The sequence below is a fragment of the Halichoerus grypus genome, chromosome 14 (genome assembly GCF_964656455.1).
Source record: "Halichoerus grypus chromosome 14, mHalGry1.hap1.1, whole genome shotgun sequence".
Lineage (NCBI taxonomy): Eukaryota > Metazoa > Chordata > Mammalia > Carnivora > Phocidae > Halichoerus > Halichoerus grypus.
In genome coordinates this window covers 80,372,207-80,390,891 of record NC_135725.1, presented here as the reverse complement: position 1 = coordinate 80,390,891, position 18,685 = coordinate 80,372,207, and the positions used below count along the sequence as shown (strand labels likewise).

General features: G+C 37.8%; 1 protein-coding gene across 1 annotated transcript in view; it reads left to right on the top strand.

The window, feature by feature from the left end:
- The window catches only part of MEGF9 (multiple EGF like domains 9), an 85,656-nt gene extending 76,620 nt beyond the window's left edge, over positions 1-9,036 (top strand). The window contains exons 4-6 of the mRNA XM_036107755.2: positions 1,565-1,708; positions 2,264-2,533; positions 4,298-9,036. Coding sequence (XP_035963648.1) covers positions 1,565-1,708; positions 2,264-2,533; positions 4,298-4,749 — 866 coding nt within the window. The 3' untranslated portion in view covers positions 4,750-9,036. The remainder of the gene's footprint in view (positions 1-1,564; positions 1,709-2,263; positions 2,534-4,297) is intronic.
- Positions 9,037-18,685: the final 9,649 nt, after the last annotated feature.

Below are 18,685 nucleotides of genomic sequence, written 5' to 3'. Positions count from 1 at the left end.
CTCAAATATTTCACTCATAAGAAAAAGAAATCAAATACAACTGTTTATGAATAGTTTCAGCATTGAATGGTGTTTCGCTTATCATGTAAAATTTCATTGTCTTAGGTTTCTGTGTCACATTTTCTCCCTTATTCCTGTAATAGCAGTTTGAAGAGTCCCTGTGCGTCTCTATGGCCCCTTAAAGAAGGGGTGTTAATTACACTGCACTTTTTCATTTTCTGTTTTCAGACACTATGCTGCTTCAGCGCCTGCACAACATCTTTACTAACAGGGTACCACAGGAGCGGCGCTACAAAACACATCCTTTGCTCTCCTCCTTCCTTTCCATTTCTCTACTAATTGTTTTTATTTTTAAGTTTTTATTTGTTTATTTTTTTAGTAATCTCTACACCCAACATGGGGCTCAAATTCACGACTCAGAGATCAAGAGTCGCATGTTCTACTGACTGAGCCAGCCAGGCGCTCCTATTAATTAATTGCTTTTACTTTTATCTTGAATTTTTTTAATATGAAAATGTATGGAGAATAATATAACGCATACTCATGTACCTACACCTAGAATTAATAAATATTAATGTTTTGGTATTTTGCCTAATATTTATGCATATTATATATAGTTATATATTTGAAATAGAAAATTTCAAATACAGTTGGAGTCCTCTCTTTTTTTCCCTAGTCTCGTTTTTCTCCTTCCCTCCACAAAGATAAGCAGAGCATAAAATTTTCCTATGCCCCCTCAGTCCATATTTGATTTTTATTGCATATCATATGTATGTACCCATTTGCTTAGTGTATTCTGTATCCATTTGCTTAGTATTGTTTAGGATGGTTTTTAAAATTTTACAAGGGAGGGGCGCCTGGGTAGCTCAGTTGGTTAAGTGACTGCCTTCAGCTCAGGTCATGATCCCAGGGTCCTGGGATTGAGCCCCGCATCGGGCTCCCTGCTTGGGGGGGAAGCCTGCTTCTCCCTCTCCCACTCCCCCTGCTTGTGTTCCCTCTCTCACTGTCTCTCTCTCTCTCTGTCAATTAAATAAATAAATAAATAAAATCTTTAAAAAAAAATAAAATTTTACAAGATAAGTAAGTACTCTCCATCTGTTTTGTATCATTCTGCAATTTGCTTTTTTTCAATCAACATTGTTTTCAAGATTCATGCATGTTCATACATATAGGTCTAGTTCACTTTTTTAACTATAGTAGCCCAACTATGAAAATAGTATATAATTTATTCTTTCTTAAGTAGGTCTTTAGATTGTTTTTATTTTTAATTTGAAAATAGTTGGCCTGCTTTCTGTATGTAGTCAACCATCAACCTGGGCTTATTGCTACTCTACTCATGTACCCAACCTTTCCCCAGAGTTTACAATCTAGAAGGGGACACGGACCTCACAGACGTGGCCAATGTAGAGATAAGATGGGGTAGAAACTGAACTCTATCTAATTCCTGTCGGACCACTTCTTCTGTTGAACTTGTAAAGTCTTTTGGTTGCATGTATGATTTGTTTAACGGTATTGTGCTTTCAGAGTAAATCTTGAACTTCTTAAAAAAATTTGCTTCTTTTAGGTGCTTGTTTAAACTGCCAGGAAAATAGCAAAGGGGATCACTGTGAAGAATGCAAAGAAGGATTTTATCAGAGTCCTGGTGCTACGAAGGAATGTCTTCGCTGCCCGTGTTCAGCAGTGACATCAACAGGCAGCTGTGTCATAGGTAAGGCCTTCCTCTAATTCTTCACTTTGAGAGGAAACACCAGGCAATCAGCTGTCAATTGATATCAAGTGCGTTGATAAACGAAGTTCTGGGCCAAGAGGCGAGTGGAGTGAGTAGGTGAAAGGGAGTTATAAAAACAGCAAAGGTTTTTCTTTCTACAGATTTGCAACCAGATCCAAATACATATATGAAATGAGACTCGAGGGAGAGATGAGGAAGTTTTTGTTAAAATCTTGTTTATTCCATCTGTCACGACTAAAGAAGCAATAAAAAAGTTATGAGTGCCTCGTCATTACAATTATTCATATTCCTTGAGTAAGCGTATTTCTTTTGTTCCCCACCTGCAGAGATTCTCTGGAGGGCCCCATCATTTTTACAATTAACTGGACAATTAAGAATTAAGAAATAAGGTATAGATCATTAGTCTCTTTAAGTTTGAGAAGAGATAGTAGGGAGGGTTTAAAAACCAGTTTGACGATTAGTAAGTAGTTGGTTTGCATTTTTCACTGTAGCTTGAGGCTGTACTGAGTCTCTTTTGTGTTTTCTCCCTTTTAGAATTGGGTGAATTGGAACCTAGGTGTGTCCAGTGTAAAGAGGGTTACACGGGCCCGAACTGCAACACGTGTGAAAACGGCTATTACAATTCTGACAGCATCTGCACCAAGTGCCAATGCCATGGCCACGTGGACCCAATTACAGCTCCAAAGATCTGCAAGCCCGAGAGTGGCGAATGCATCAGCTGCCTCCATAACACCACTGGGTTTTGGTGTGAGAACTGCCTAGAAGGCTTTGTCCGAGACCTCGAGGGAAATTGCATCAAGAAAGGTAACACTTCACCTACGGTGGTACATTTAATATCTAAGCCTAGCAGTGAAAAGTTCAGAACAGCCACCTTTAGCTTTATAAAACCTTCCGATCCCACCAGAGGAGTTTTCTGGAAATAGATTTTGATAGATATTTGCCTAAAGGGATCTCCTTCTATTCCTCCTGCTCTTCTGCTGCTCCAGAGTCAGCTCCAGAAATCTGAGGCCCACCACAAAGTCATGGCAGGCTTCCCACATTTTCTCTTCATCTATTTTCATTTTTATGTTAATGATTTAAAAGTCCTATCATTTCTTTTATCCTTTGCTTCCTATATTCTCATCACTTCCAGTGACCATCAAAGGTCGTTGGGAGTAGGGTCCTGTAATCTGGTTGGACGTTCCAGCTGAGAAAAAAGAGTCCACCATGGCATCTGTCCTAACTTGGGGCCAGAGTTTTCCCATGTGGGATGGAGGAAAGAGTAATGATATTCCTTTTGACTTTTAAAAGAAAAAGTTACTCATATGGGCAAAATGTTTCTTGCAGGAAAGGTCAGTAAAGGTTTAGATAAAAATTAATGATTAGAAATTCAGGGTGAGTTAGGGATATTCAGGCTTTATTGGGTCACAGAGTGATTAGACCATCCTCTTCTAGAAACCACTCTTTGATATTCTGACAGATGCTGAATACTGGGCTGATGGTCTATGGCAAGTGTCGTCCCTCTGCCATTTTCTTGATATCCTTATTCTCTTGTGATCGAGGCTAGAAGATGACACTGAACCCTGTCACTAGCCTGGAGATCCTGTCACTCACTTCCCTTTTCCGTTTGGAGGCATGCTTTGTCCATGCTTAGCTGACAGGATTGTGGTGATTTTTCTTATTAGTTACTAGGTAATGTAAAACACGCCTCTTTTGGGGATAGATTAATGTGTCTGGCTGTGGCGACGAATTAGAATGACAACAACAGAAGCCATTTTACCGAGTGCCTACGATGGGCCAAGCCCTGGGAACATTACATGCGGTAATGTTCCATTGCACATTATCTCAGCTAACCCTCCCCAGAAACTCCACAAAGTACGTATTACCATTCCCATTTTATAGCTGGGGAGCCTCAGTGTTAACAAGATTCACTTACTTATCTATAGCCACACAGTTTGGTATTTCTACTCAGCTGTGCTGCATTAGCACTTTAATTATGAAATCATCTATGATATACACAAAGGAAGAATTACTACACATATGATTAAAGGAAGGCTGTGTTTTCTCTTGGCTGACATCAACTTTGGATATTTAAATTGTGTTTTTCAGAAGTAACTAGAAATACAATTTTCCTTATTCTGTTTTTGCCTCCTTCGAAGAGAATTTCACCCTTATGAAATGCCATCAGACATGTTGAACTGATTTTAGTTCAAATGATTTCCTTTTTATCCCTGTCACTTTTAACCAAGTGATTCAGGACTCAGTGTGACATATTTACTGCCTTTGCAGGAAGATGTATGAATCTATCCCAGAGTCAAGAAGGATAGGAAACTCCAACATTAGAATGTTCCCAAAGATTTTAATATTATACATTTTGGAGAACAGCCATGGATGTAATAATCTAGCTTTCTAGACCTTGATCCTTTTCACTATATTTCTTTAAAAATTATTTTTAACTTGCATTACCTTAAAGCAGAATATCATGTCAACATCCCATATCAACTTCTACTCCCATGTGTATTTCTTTTATTGTTTCTTAAAACTAGATAATTTTGTCTTTTACATTTCATTCTCTGTTTTTATTTTCAGAAGTTATTGTTCCAACACCTGAAGGTTCTACCATTTTGGTTTCCAATGCCTCTTTGACCACATCAGTGCCCACCCCTGTTATAAATAGTACATTTACCCCCACAATCCTGCAGACTATCTTTTCAGTAAGCTCTGCTGAAAACAGCACATCAGCATTAGCTGATGTGTCATGGACCCAGTTTAACATCATCATTTTGACAGTCATCATCATTGTGGTGGTGCTGCTGATGGGATTTGTGGGGGCTGTCTATATGTACCGGGAGTACCAAAACCGGAAACTCAATGCCCCCTTTTGGACCATCGAGCTGAAAGAAGACAATATCAGTTTCAGCAGCTACCATGACAGCATTCCCAATGCAGATGTGTCAGGACTCTTGGAAGATGATGGTAATGAAGTAGCTCCCAACGGGCAACTGACCCTGACAACACCCATACATAACTACAAAGCCTAAGGAGCTAGACCCGTTGTCTGGATTGTTAGACCACAGTGCTCACTAAGACCACATCATCTCCTGGGCCAGATGAGGCCTGGGTAGTTTGCTGAGAAAGCAAAGGCGTAGAGTGTACCTGAAATTTTTAGGTACAAATTTGTAATGCACTTAGCCCATTACTCTTAGTTTCCCCCATGAAGATCTGAAGCAGTCGCCGTCAATAAGGACTTGTGGTAAAGTATATTTTTGTACCAAACTACATGGGAGTATAGAAAGCCTGAACCCTGCAGTGCAGCCCACATCTACTCTGACCTCCGAACAGACTCCTGGGGAAGTGTTCACCAAACCAGCGGAGACAAGATGGAAGTGGAGGGGGAAGGACTGCTGGAAGACTTTTCATCTCCATTCCTGAGACACCTTGTTTAAAAGGAGAGTCAGGGATGATATTCCTTTTACTGTGCTAAAAGGCATCACCGAAGAAAGCTTAACGTCTGGGCTGTATCACAATAAACTCGACTGTTTTTGAAAAGGGGCAGAAAAGTCTCAAGAAGATCTTTAGAAAAGCTTGATTTTTCCTTCCCAAATTCTTGCTCAATGATAGGATCAAAGCACAGAATAAGCTTCTAATGGTAGAAAGAGGAAGGCAACATCTGGGAGCAGGAAGCTGATGGTCCTCCTTAGGGTCTCAGTGTAAATGGTACATTGTCTAAAAATAAGGTCTCTTCCTGCCTCTAGAGAAATAAGGTGTATATAGTTAATGTAGCATATCTGGTCAACATTGTATTTGTATCTATTTGTAAAAAAAAATCATGTCATATTTTATCATCTAGAATTTATTTGTACAGCAGTTAATGGTGTTGTAAAAAGAAAATATGGGGATTGGTTAAAATAGAGTAACATAGATGGCAATATTGCTAGAGCTGGGACTCTGGTGACCATCAGTCATTTTTAGTCCCTCTTTGGACACTGTTGAAATTTATAAGAGGTTGAATGTTTCTAACCTTTCTTTCCCTTTCTCAGTCTCAAAGTAGAGTTATATGTTCTCTGACTTACTGTAGATTCAAGCAATAGATTTTTAAGCAATTGATCGTTAAGCTGGGATAGAGGCTGGGCTCTCCAAAGCACTCCCCCGATTAGACGTTAGCCGGTCTACATATTTTACATAGATTAATGTACAACGTATCCTCACGAAAAAAAAAATGTCTCTAAACGTAGAAGATAGTCTTCCAAAGGAATTAGAAATATTTTAGTTCCAAAAGAAAAGCCATCGTATCACTTGGGATCCCCTGTTTTCATGCCTGTGAAATATTTATATTCTTCCTCCATCCCCCTCCAAAAAAACACCTTCTACATTTGAACATAGCTTATCATCCAGACTCCACGAGGTGTATACCATCTTCCTGCAGAGCTACAGTTCTGCTGTCTTCTTGTCCGGTTAGAGGGTAGCTCTGGAGGTGGGTGGGTACAGTTAGTCCTTGCTTATAGACACAGCTTTTCCCTAGAGGCCACATACTGTTGCTCTCATCTGTTACAATATTGACAGATTGTGGGTTAAGCAAGCCAGGAAAAGCAGCCAGAAGTCAAATATAGATATTTATTAGGAGGAATGGCAAACTGTCAAGTGGTTAGGAAAAAAAAAGCAAGGATTTATTAGATCAGACCTAGGATATCCAAGTTGACAGCCTTGCCTAAGTTCCCCCAAGAAAAACCTGGAATTTGGTCATCCCTCTGTAGGAGACCCCTCAGTTTTCTCAGGTTTTAGAGATGATGTTCTGGAGGATGGACAGACAAATATCTACTTCTGGTAACCTGGGGTGCTCCGAATATTTGGCCGTTGCTCATGAGAATAGAGGTTACGTGGCATTACATTATATTAAAATCAGTGAATATGGCTATAGCCCTTTGCAGTTCACAAAGCACCTTTCCATATATGTGTCTTCTGTTCCTCATCATAGCCCCCTGAGGAAGTAATTATTGTCCCCATTTTATAGATGAGGTTAAATGTCTTGTTCAAGGCTATACAGTATGTCATTATTAGGCTTGGAATCAGGCCTCCTAATTGAAGCACACGTTCTCTCAACTACATGCTAATGCAGAAACTGCCTAGCCCCAGACAAAGAAGGCTGGGAGGAAGAGTCCTGTCTGGGACTGTTTCTAACTTCTGTAAGCACAGGGTGCAGTCCAGGACCATGCAGCTGGGAAGGAGTTTGTGGAAAGGACATAGGAGGATTACTGTCTGAAGCTAGTATTGGTGATAAGATGACAAAACCACCAGTTTGTGCTTCATTAAAGCGAACGAATCCTCCCAAGCGGGGAGGGAAAATGTGCTTTCCCCACAGCTGCCGCCTTTGCCGAACACGGCACAGTTCCAAGGAAGTGTGCAAACTGACACACCTGCCTTTCTCCCAGATTGCCAGCCCCTCAACGTGATGGATTGAAGGTGGTGAAGAAGAAACATTCGTTAAGTAGAAGTTAACCCAATAGAGAAAGCATGAGTGTTTGTCGGGGTCTAAGAGCCAAAGCCAAATCGTCCAGATTCTGGCCATATAGAGACTTTTTGAAACAGACCTTAAGAGATATTGCATACATTGTATCACAAGGAACGTTAACCTCTAAGTACCAATTAACAGCTCCTAGGTCATGTTCTTAATTCTTCCCAGTGGAAAAAAAAATTAAGGTCTTAGAATTTGTTTTAAACAATATTCTTTAGTGCCCCCTGCTTTTTGCTGGGGGAAATAATTTTGCTCTAGAATTTAAATCAATCATGAAGTGATCTACCAGCAAAATCAGACTAGGAAACTAGAGGGAATATGCATTACACAATATTCATTCCTCTGAAGGCAGGATCCCTATGAACCATGGTGTTCAGCACTGGGATCCCATCAGTCCTTCAGAAAGATAATATTGGAAGAATTTCTAAATAAGGATTAGAAATGTGTTTATTTTCAAATAAGGCTAGTGTGAATCTTATTGATAAATGACAGATACTGCTATTAAGTGATAATTGTATCTTCATTCATTCATTTTCATAAGCCCTGATGCATTTCTAACAGATGCCCTAGGTACTGTTGTTAACTATGTCTGTCCTCCCTTACTTTCCCCTCCTTCCCTGCACCGTCAAGCTCCCAGATGTCTCTTATTAATGGAATTTCTCCAGGTATAGGGAAAAATGGTAATAAAAACTAAAGCTCACTTATACTAAGGTCCTATGGATTTGATGTGTTACTACTCTGAGGGGTACCTGCATTTTAAGAGAGAACAGAGCAGATGTGGGATGGGAGGAGAGAGATCTGGGGGGAGAGGATTTGTACAGTGTCAGATTATATGGCTACTCTCTAGCCCTAACGTCCCCCAGAAAACTGGTCATTAAAGCAATACTCATTGCCCCGCTAGTTCATTTTGGTCAGCGAGTGCCTTCCGGACATTTAGCCCTTCTCGTGCTGTTTTGGAGGCAGAGAGCTAAAGCAATAGTACGTCTTCCTAAGAGCCTCAGTTGGGACGGGGTTATTAGATCATTCACCGTGGTCCTCTATTTTTTGTAGGACACACGGTAAACGTAACAGCACTTGTGATAAATATTCCCTGGTTCTTATACTTTGAGGTATGTGGATAGGAGTTGAAGATATGCATCTCAAGGAAAGCTCTCCAACAAAAAGTTCAGAGAAGTAAAATCGACCCAGTGTAACCTGTTAGAGCAAGGAAAGCATTTCTGGCCTTATGATCCATTATGATCTTCTTGGACAGTAGGGGGTTTGAGAAGTACCAGGAGTTTGGTGTGTGCAGGGGAGTGACAGAAGGTTAGTGGCAATTTTCCTCTTTAACCCTGAGCCAGTGACTATGCCAAGGGAAAAAGCAGGAAGAACACACCAGTTCAAGACGTCAAAAACGTCAAATGGACTGAAGGTTATGGATCGTTAAAATGGCAGTGGTTGAATGATGTTTTTTCAAAGGCAGATGGGAGCCTCCCTTACGTGTTACTTCTGCATATGCAATCACTGCAGCCGGGGCGACAACGTGAGCCACGGTAGCCCAGAGCCGAATGATCTGCAGCTGAGTTCTCACGCTAGGCCCAAGCACTCTGTCCTGCATTACCTGTCAGCCCGAGTGACTAGGGAATGTTTCTGAAACATTAAACTCGTCTGTATGTCACTAAAATTCTAACACAAATTTTAAAAACGTGTCTCCTACATATGCTGTACTAGGCTTCATGATGCATTTCTAAATTTGTGTATGATTTGAATATATGAAAAGAATTTATACAAGAGTGTTATTTAAAATTATTAAAAAAATAAATGTATATAATTTGTACCTATTGTAGATTTGTTGTTTTACTTTTTTTATGTGGTCAGATTTGTTGGAAGTCTTTTAATATATGTCACAGAGCATTTATTTTCAAACCACTTCATGAAAATCTTTGAACCCTTCACTTATTGACCATGCTTTTTGTTTTAACTTCTTTTAAATAATGTTTTTCCACTTAGGAAAAAAAAATGCCATAAGATTCCCCCTCTTAGAACAAAACAAAACACCCTGGGGGGGGGGGGAGCATTTATTAACATATAACCTTGTTTGTGCTTTTGCCTGTCCCCTATGAGATTCATTGGGATTTCCATGAAAATTTTAAAGAAAAATTTTTTCCTCTTGAACTTCTTTTTCATACATATAAAAAATTTTCTTTCTTCAGTATAAATCTGAAGGGAACAATGTTCTATGTGTTTATTAGACAACCTGCAACGAGCGTACATCTTTTTATTATTTTGAGGTACCCTTGAAGATCCTGTATTTTGACAAAGCTCAGTGGTGTTTAATGGGATGCCATCTAGAAATCCAAGGGGTATTTTGAAAAAAAAGAAAAAGTAAGTCAGGCTTTCCTTTGTGCTGCAAGCTTTATAAACTTCAGTTGGTTTATTCAACTTCAGTCGGTTGATACTTAAACTTCAAAACCCTGTTTTTCCTTTCTTTTCTTGTCACACAAGAAAATAAGTCATATTACTCTATAATCCCACCTTATATTTTTATACATGTGGTTCTATACATGTAGGTCTATAATGTATATGATTTGGGTATTATTTTAAGGAAATGGAAAAAGCATGGCAGAAATCTAACTAAACAAAATCTCAAAAGAAAAGAAATGTATGTACAGTCTTAGCACACTAAGAGGAAGTCTTGCCAAAAATATTAGTTTTATAGTATTGGATTCGTACTTTGGATGAAAGTCTATCAAAGGCATTTATTAGATTGTCAAAACTGGGTGTATTCCTTTTTCATAGGAGTATAAGATGCATATGTTTTATTACTTTTTTATTTTTTACAGATTTTATTTATTTATTTATTTTGAAGATTTTATTTATTTTTATTTATTTGACAGAGAGAGAGACTGCGAGAGAGGGAACACAAGTAGGGGGAGAGGGAGAGGGAGAAGCAGGCTTCCCGCCGAGCAGGGAGCCCGATGCGGGTCTCGATCCCAGGACCACGACCTGAGCCGAAGGCAGACGCTTAACGACTGAGCCACCCAGGTGTCCCAAGATTTTGTTTATTTATTTGACAGAGAGAGAGACAGTGAGAGCCAGAACACAAGCAGGGGGAGCGGGAGAGGGAGAAGCAGGCTTCCCACTGAGCAGGGAGCCCAATGCAGGGCTCAATCCCAGGACCCTGGGATCATGACCTGAGTCAAAGGCAGACGCTTAACAACTGAGCCACCCAGGCGCCCAAGATGCATATGTTTTACAAAAATTCCCCTTCTTCCATTATAATTAAACCAGTGACTTCAAAGTAACAATTATGTTTAGTTACATTTAAAAAGTTAGGCTAAATTCAAAACAACAAAATGATTTTTGTGAAATGATAAGTATTAGAAGTGTAAACTGACAGGCTGAAAAGAGATATTTTAAGTGAATGTTAAAAAGACATAGTTTTACATGTAAGTTAGCTTTTCAAGGCAATTTTATGAAGAAATTATTGTCGTACTTATTGTACTGTTTCTGATACCTCCACTTACAAAATGAAAGCCATCACACTGTTAAATGTGTTGTTTGTATTAATAAGTAGGTTTCAAACCTTGGATGTTGAGCACTGAACTTTCAGACAGTTGCACAAAAAAACAGGCAAAATGTTTCCCTTTGTGTTTAATAAGAGTAGGTTTGGGGTAATAAAGGAAGTGTTTGGGAGGAAATCTTCTTTTGTGGTTTCCTTTCTGTTGTCAGACCAACAGCTACAGTCTTCTATGTCCATATTTTTTTCTTTTTCTTTTTTTTAAAGATTTTATTTATTTATTCATAAGAGACAGAGAGAGAGAGAGAGAGAGGCAGGCTCCCTGCCGAGCAGGGAGCCCGATGCGGGACTCGATCCCAGGACCCTGGGATCATGACCTGAGCCGAAGGCAGACGCTTAACCATCTGAGCCACCCAGGCACCCCATATTTTTTTCTTAATCCCCGTCTCAAATAAGGAAGAATCTCAACCCTTCCTTACATTCATTACCATTCTAACCCAACTATATTTGACTCACGTATAACTTCCTATAGGTGCCAGGTTATATGATGCCTTTCTCCCTTTGCTGGTACCGTTTCTCCTATCTATAACATCCTTGAGAATATTTATTCATTTTTTGCAACCCCTCGATAAAGGAAAGTTGATCAATCCTTAATTTGTATCTCTCTTTTGCCTAGTGAATACCTCTCTTATTGCACATATTTTATTGGAAATACTTGTTATTTTATGTCTTCCCCAGTAGACTCTATATTCCTTGAAACCCGGAACATTTATTCTATCTCTAGTATCTGGCATGGTGCTGGCACATTGTAGATACTCAGTAAGTTGTGGTTTAAAACAAAAGATACTTGACAGATACAGGAGTTGGTATGGGAACTTAATTGGTGAAGTATAAGAAATATTCATTAGGCAAGATAGTATGTCTTATTTAATAGAGATGTCAGCATATGTATTTCAGAGGGTCTGAGAAACTCTTGAAATGGCATTCTGCTTTGTTTGTGAATACAAATAATTTGTGTGTGTGTGTGTACACATGCGTGTGTTTTCTGGAGGAAAGGTCCATACCCTTAATCATGGTCTCTAAAGGATCTATGATCCCCAAAGGATTAACAACTACTTGAATGGTGATTACTCTGTATATTTCAGTAGTGAAAACCTTCCCACTGAATGGCAGTCAGTACAGCCTTGATTCAAGAAATCCACTTCTGGGAATTCCTCATAAGGAAAAGACCTAAAAAGCAGAGAATTCTGTGCAAAAAAAAAAAAAAAAAATTTTTTTTCCCCAGAGTGTGTATAAAGTTAAAAAGAATGGGGACAAACTCTAGATGGTCAACAACAGATGTGGCTTAGTGCATGCACTTATTGAGATAAAATACAATCATTAAAAAGAATTAGGAAGAATGACTAAAAATAGAATCAAAGTTTAGTGGAGAAAAACAGAGCATTTTGCAGATGTGCATGCAACTGGTATACAGTTTAGAGAAACTCTGATGTGTGTGCACCAGGACCCACATTTCAAATTCTTTACTGCAGCATCATTTGTTATAGCAAAATAATTGGAAACACCCCAGTTGTCTGTCAGTAGAAGAATGGATACATTGTCGGGTATCCAAGTACTTGAACAGAATTTTGTGCAGTAGTTAAAGAATTATAGCTATATATCAATATGGATGAATCTCAAAAACATAATGCCAAGGGGGAAAAAAAGCAAGCCATAGAAAATGTATTCGATATAATTTCTTTTGTATAATGTCCCAAAATGGGAAATAGAATATATTGTTTAAAAATAATATACATATATGGGAAAATTATAAAGAAAAATGAGAGAATGATTAATATAAAAGTGAAGATAACTTTGGAAAAGAGAGGGGGATGCAGAGATGACTTCAAAGGTACTAGTAATGTTCTTAAGAAGTGTGTGTTTACATGGGCTTTTTGATGTATTCTTTTTTAATACTGTGTGTGTATATATGCTCAAGCACACACACATACTCTGGTATATGTGTCATATTTCACAGTGAAAATTTTCAATAGGATATAAACTGGTGGATACAACATGATTTCAACTATGTTGAAAAAATAATACAGAAAATGTTTGGAAGGTAATACCATAACTTGAGATACCTGTACCAAAAATACAATGTTCCAACTGATACCACAGAAATACAAAAGATTCTAAGAGATTACTATGAACAATTATATGCCAACAAATTGGACAACCTAGAAGAAATGGATAAATTCCTAGAAACATGAAATCTAGCAAGACAGAATCATGATGAAATAGGAAATCTGGACAGCCCAATTACTAGCAAGGAGATTGAATCAGTAATCAAAAACCTTCCAACAAACAAAAGTCCAGCTGAATTCTGCCAAGCGTTCAAAGAAGAATTAATACCAATCCTTCTCAAGCTCTTCCAAAAAACAGTAAGCGGGGGAGCTCTTCCAAACACATGTTATGAGGCCAGCATTACCTCGATACCAAAACTAGAAAAGGATGCCACAAGAAAAGAAAGTTACAGACCAATATCCCTGTTGAAGATAAACACAAAAATTCTCAACAAGATATTAGCAAACTGAATTCAACAGTACATTGAAAGAATCATACACCATGATCGAAAGGGGTTAATTCCAGGGATGCAAGGATGATTCAACATTCACAAATCAGGCAATGGGATAGACCAGATTAACAAAATGAAGTATAAAAATCATATGATCAGATGGGCACCTGCCTGGCTCAGTCAGTAGAGCATGCGACTTTTGATCCTGGGTCATGAGTTCCAGCCCCATGTTGGATGTAGAGATTAATTTAAGAAAATTTTTTTAAAATCATGTGATCATCTCAATAGATGCAGAGAAAGCATTTGACAAAATTCAACATCTATTTATGATAAAAACTTTCAACAAAGTGGGTATAGAGGGAAACTATAATAATAGTTGACATAATTAGGACCATATATGACAAATTCCCATCTATATCACACTCAATGGTGAAAAGCTGAAAGCTTTTTCTCTAAGATCAAGAACAGGACAAGGATGTCCACTCTTGCCAGTTTTATTTAACATAGTATTGGGAGTCTTAGCCAGAGCAATTAGGCAAGAAAAATAAATAAAAGCTATCCAAATTGGAAAGAAAGAAAGAAAATAGTCACTATTTGCAGATAGCATCATATTATATATAGAAAATCCTAGAGACTCCATTAAAAAAAAACTGTTAGAACAAATAAAGAAATTCGGTAAAGTTGCAGGATACAAAATCAACACACAGAAATCTGTTGCATTTCTTTACACAATCAGAAAAATTAAGGACAATCAGAAAAATTAAGAAAACAAGCCCATTTACAATTGCATCAAAAAGAATAAAATACCCAGGAATAGATCTAATCAAGGAGGTGAAAGACTTATATATTGAAAACTATGAGACATTAATGAAAGAAATTGAAGAAGACACAAATAAATGGAAAAATATTTCATGCTCGTGGATTGGAAGAATTAATATTATTAAAACATCCATACTACCCAAAACAATGCACAGATTCAATGTAATTGTTACCAAATTCCAATGGTATTTTTCACAGAAATAGAACAAATAATTCTAAAATTTGTATGGAATCACAAAAGACCTTGACTAGGCAAAGCAATCTTGAGAAAGAAGAACAAAGCTGGAGCCATCATGCCCCTCAATTTCAAACTATATTACAAAGCTATAGTAATGAAACAGTATGGTTTTTACATAAAGGCAGACACATATATCACTGGAACAGAATATGAAGTCCAGAAATAAACCCATACATATATGGTCAATTAATTTACAGCAACAAAGGAGCCAAGGATATACAATGGAAAGAGGACAGTCTCTTCAATAAATGGTACCGAGAAAATTGGATAGCCACATGTGCAAGAATGAAACCGGACCACTATCTTATACTGTACACAAAAATTAACTCAAAATGAATTAAGGACTTGAATGTAGGACCTGAAACCATAAAAGTAGAAGGAAATATAGGCAGTAAGGTCTTGGTGATGATTTTTTTGAATCTGATATTAAAAGCAAAGACAACAAAAGTAAAAATAAACAAGTGGGACTACACAAACTAAAAAGTTTCTGTATAGCAAAGGAAACCATTAACAAAAACGAAAGGGCAACCTACTGAATGGGAGAAAATAATTGCGAATCATATGTCTGGTAAGGGGCAAATATCCACAATATACAAAGAACTCATGCAACTCAATAGCAAAAAAAAAAAAAAAAAAAAAATCAATTAAAAATGGGCAGAAGATTTAAACAGACGTTTTTTCCAAAGAAGACATACAGATGGCCATCAGGTACATGAAAGGATGCTCAACATCACTCATCATCAGGGAAATGTAAATCAAATCCATAATGACATATCACCTCATACTTCTCAGAATGGATAGATTGAAAAAGACAAGAAATAACAAGTGTTGACATGGATGTGGAGAAAAAGGAACCCTTGTGCACTGTTGGTGGGAAGCTAAATTGGCACAACCACTATGGAAACAGTATAGAGGTTCCTCAAAAAAATTAAAAATAGAGCTACCCTATGACTCAGCAATCCCACTTCTGGGTATATATCTGAAGAAAATGAAAACACTAAGTCAAAAAGATATCTGCACTCTCATGTTGGCAGCATTATCTACAATAGCCAAGATATGGAAACAACCTAAGTGTCCATTGATGGGTGAATGGACAAATAAATAGTGGTATATATATATACAGTGGAATATTACTCAGCTATAAAAAATGAAATCTTGCCATTTGCCACAATATGGATGGACTTCAAAGGCATTATGCTAAGGGAAATAAGTCAGACAAAGAAAGACAAGTATCATATGATCTGTCTTATATGTGGAATCTAAAAAAGAAAAAGAAAAAAAGAAAAAAACCCAAGCTCATAGATACAGAGAACAGATTGATGGTTGCAAGAGGTGAGGAGGTGGAAGAAGTGGGTGAACATTTTTTTTTTTAGTTGAAAAGATTAAACAAAACAAAAGCCAGTGTTAGAGACGTGACATGTATATAAACTCCCCAACAATCAGGACAAACAAATAAAAGAGATAAAAGGAAACAAATCTACACTACATTTTATCTCCTAATGGTAAAAAAATAAATCATCAGATCCTCCTAAATGTTTATGCATTTAGTAGCAGAGCTTCAGAATACATGAAGCAAAAGCTGATAGAACTGAAAGGAGAAATAGTAAAAAATCACAATTATAGTTGGAGATTGCAACCCCTCTCTCAACGCACAGAGCAAGCAGACAGAAAACCAGTGAGGATATAGAACATTTGGACAACACTGTCACCAACTTGACCTTAATTGACAGACTCACCCAACATAGCACAATACACATTCTTTTCAACTGCACATAGAACATTTACTAAGATACACCATACACTGAGTCATAAAATAAGTCTTACAAATTTTTTAAAATTTATTTTTTTTTAAAGAGGAATAAGAACACCCTTTATTACAACTGGGGTTAAAAAAAAGCCCCCTATCTAAAATGGAAAATTCCCATCTGCTCAAGACAGAAGTAAATAAACAACAACAGGAGTTCAATAGAAACCACTCCTAAAGTCCAGTTTTGATGCAACAGCTCTTATCTGTGTATTTATTTATTTATTTTAAGTAGGCTCCATACCCAACATACGGCTTGAATCCACAACCCTGAGCTCAAGAATCACATGCTCCACTGACTGAGGCAGCCAGGCGTCCCCCCATAAGTCTTACAAATTAAGACCAAAAAAAATCAAATCATACAAAATATGTTCTCTAACCTCAATGGAATTAGAAATTAGTAACAAATATAGCTGGAAAATTCTGAAGTCTTTTAAAACTAACATACTTGTAAATAACCCATAGGTCAAAGAAAAAATGGAAAAAAAGTATTTTAAACTGAATTAAAATGAAAACGCAACATTTCACATTTGTGGGATGCAGCTGGAGCAGTGCTTAGAGGGAAATTAGGAGCACTGAATGTTTATATTAGAACAGAGGAAAGATCTCAAATCAATGATCTTAAAAAAAAATTGAAAAGGAAGAGCAAAATAAACCCCAAATAAACAGAAGATAAGATATAATAAAGATAAGGACAAAAATAAATACAAAAGAAAACAATAGAGAAAAATCCATGGAACCAAAAGTTCATTCTTTGAGAAATCCAAATAAAATTGATAAACTTGCAGCCAGAATGATCAGGAAAATTTTAAGAAGAGAGAAAGAAAGCACACACAGAACCGATATCAGGAATGAGAGAGGGACTATCACTATAGATCCTACTGATATTAAAAGGATAATAGGGGAAGTTGAGCCTGTCATGAGCACGCTCAGAAGGCGCACACACGAGTTGTGTCTTTCCACAATGTCAGCTTTCTTCAGTCATAAAGCAAGGTTAACAATTATAAAGCAGGATTCCAAACCTGATGACATTTCACTAGGTGTTTAACGTGGCTTCTCATCACACAAAGCAAAGCACAAGACAAGTCACACAACAAACAAGATAGAACGGGGGGTAGGAAGTTAAAGAACCAAACTCAGAGTCAGTCTGTGGGCGCGCAGTTGAGATAAGGCCTCGGTCCCGTCCAGGTCCATGCTCAGCACTTACTTGCAGTGAAGGATCTCAGTTCTTTTTGGAGATCGATCGGGCAGAACCTTCAGTTGCAGCCACTTTTTGAAGTGGTCAGACATAGAGGGGTCAGTGTCTGAGGAGTCTACAGTTGGCCACAAAAATCCTCCCTTTTTTAAAGGGATTTAATCGGACTTGGGCCTTTGCAGACTCTGTTTCCGCTGGTTTTCAGCCCTGAGTGTGTCATCAGCGGGTGCTGGTCTCGGCGATATCTGGTCTTAGCTGCAGTGGCCTCAGCCGTCTGCATCATTGCTTGACCCCTGCTCGACAAGGGACTCCATCGTGCTCTCCACATATTCCAATAAATTTGATGACTTAGGCAAAACATACAGATTCCTTGAAAGACACAGACTGTCAAAGCTCTCTCAAAAAACGATAATATCTGTTAGAAAATAGAATTTGTACTTAGCAACCTCCTACCAAAAAAAAAAAAAAAAAAAAAAAATCCAGGTTTAGATAGCTTCACTGGTGAATTCCATGAAGCATTTAAAGAAGAAATAATACTAATTCTACATAAACTCTTCCAGAGACAATATTTCCCAACTCATTCTAGCATTACCCTGATACCAAAACCAGACAAAGGCATCACAAGAAAACTACACTCCAATATCCCTCGTGAGCACAGACATAAATATTTCTAAGAAAATTTAAGCAAATTAAATACAATGAAATATTAAAAAGATAGTACTTCATGACTAACTGGGATTTATCCCATGAATGCAAGGCTGGTACAACATGCAAAAATCAATCAACGTAATTCACACAGATTAGAAAAAAATTATATGATGATCATCTCAATAGATACAGAAAAAGCATTGGACCAAATCCAACATTGATTTATGATCAAGTTGATGATGATGAAGAAGATGATGATGGTACTCTGTCTACTCTCACGTTATCTGTTCAGTGTGATGACTGGACCATCTTCATCTGTTTAATCCCATTGCTAAGCACAGGCCCTGGGACCAAAATGAGCTCAATAAATACTGGCAAATGAACGAGTGAATCAGCTGTATTGCAGTTTTTATATTGGTGGACATGGTGGAGACGCGTAAGCATACTTCAGTTGGTAAAGGCTTCAAATTAATGTAAGCCTGAACGAAAACCCAAACGGACGGTTATTTTGGGCAGCACCAAGTCACTTTTAACTAGGAATGTTTGGGGGAGTGACCCTGGAAATAAACAGCACAGAATTTCCTTCCATGGAATGGTGCTGATCAAGCTCATTCCTTCAGTGAGAGAGAAATCTTGCCCACACACTGGATTGCGAATCCTCAAATATTTTGTCATGCGCTGACTGTGTAGGAAGCAAACTCAGTC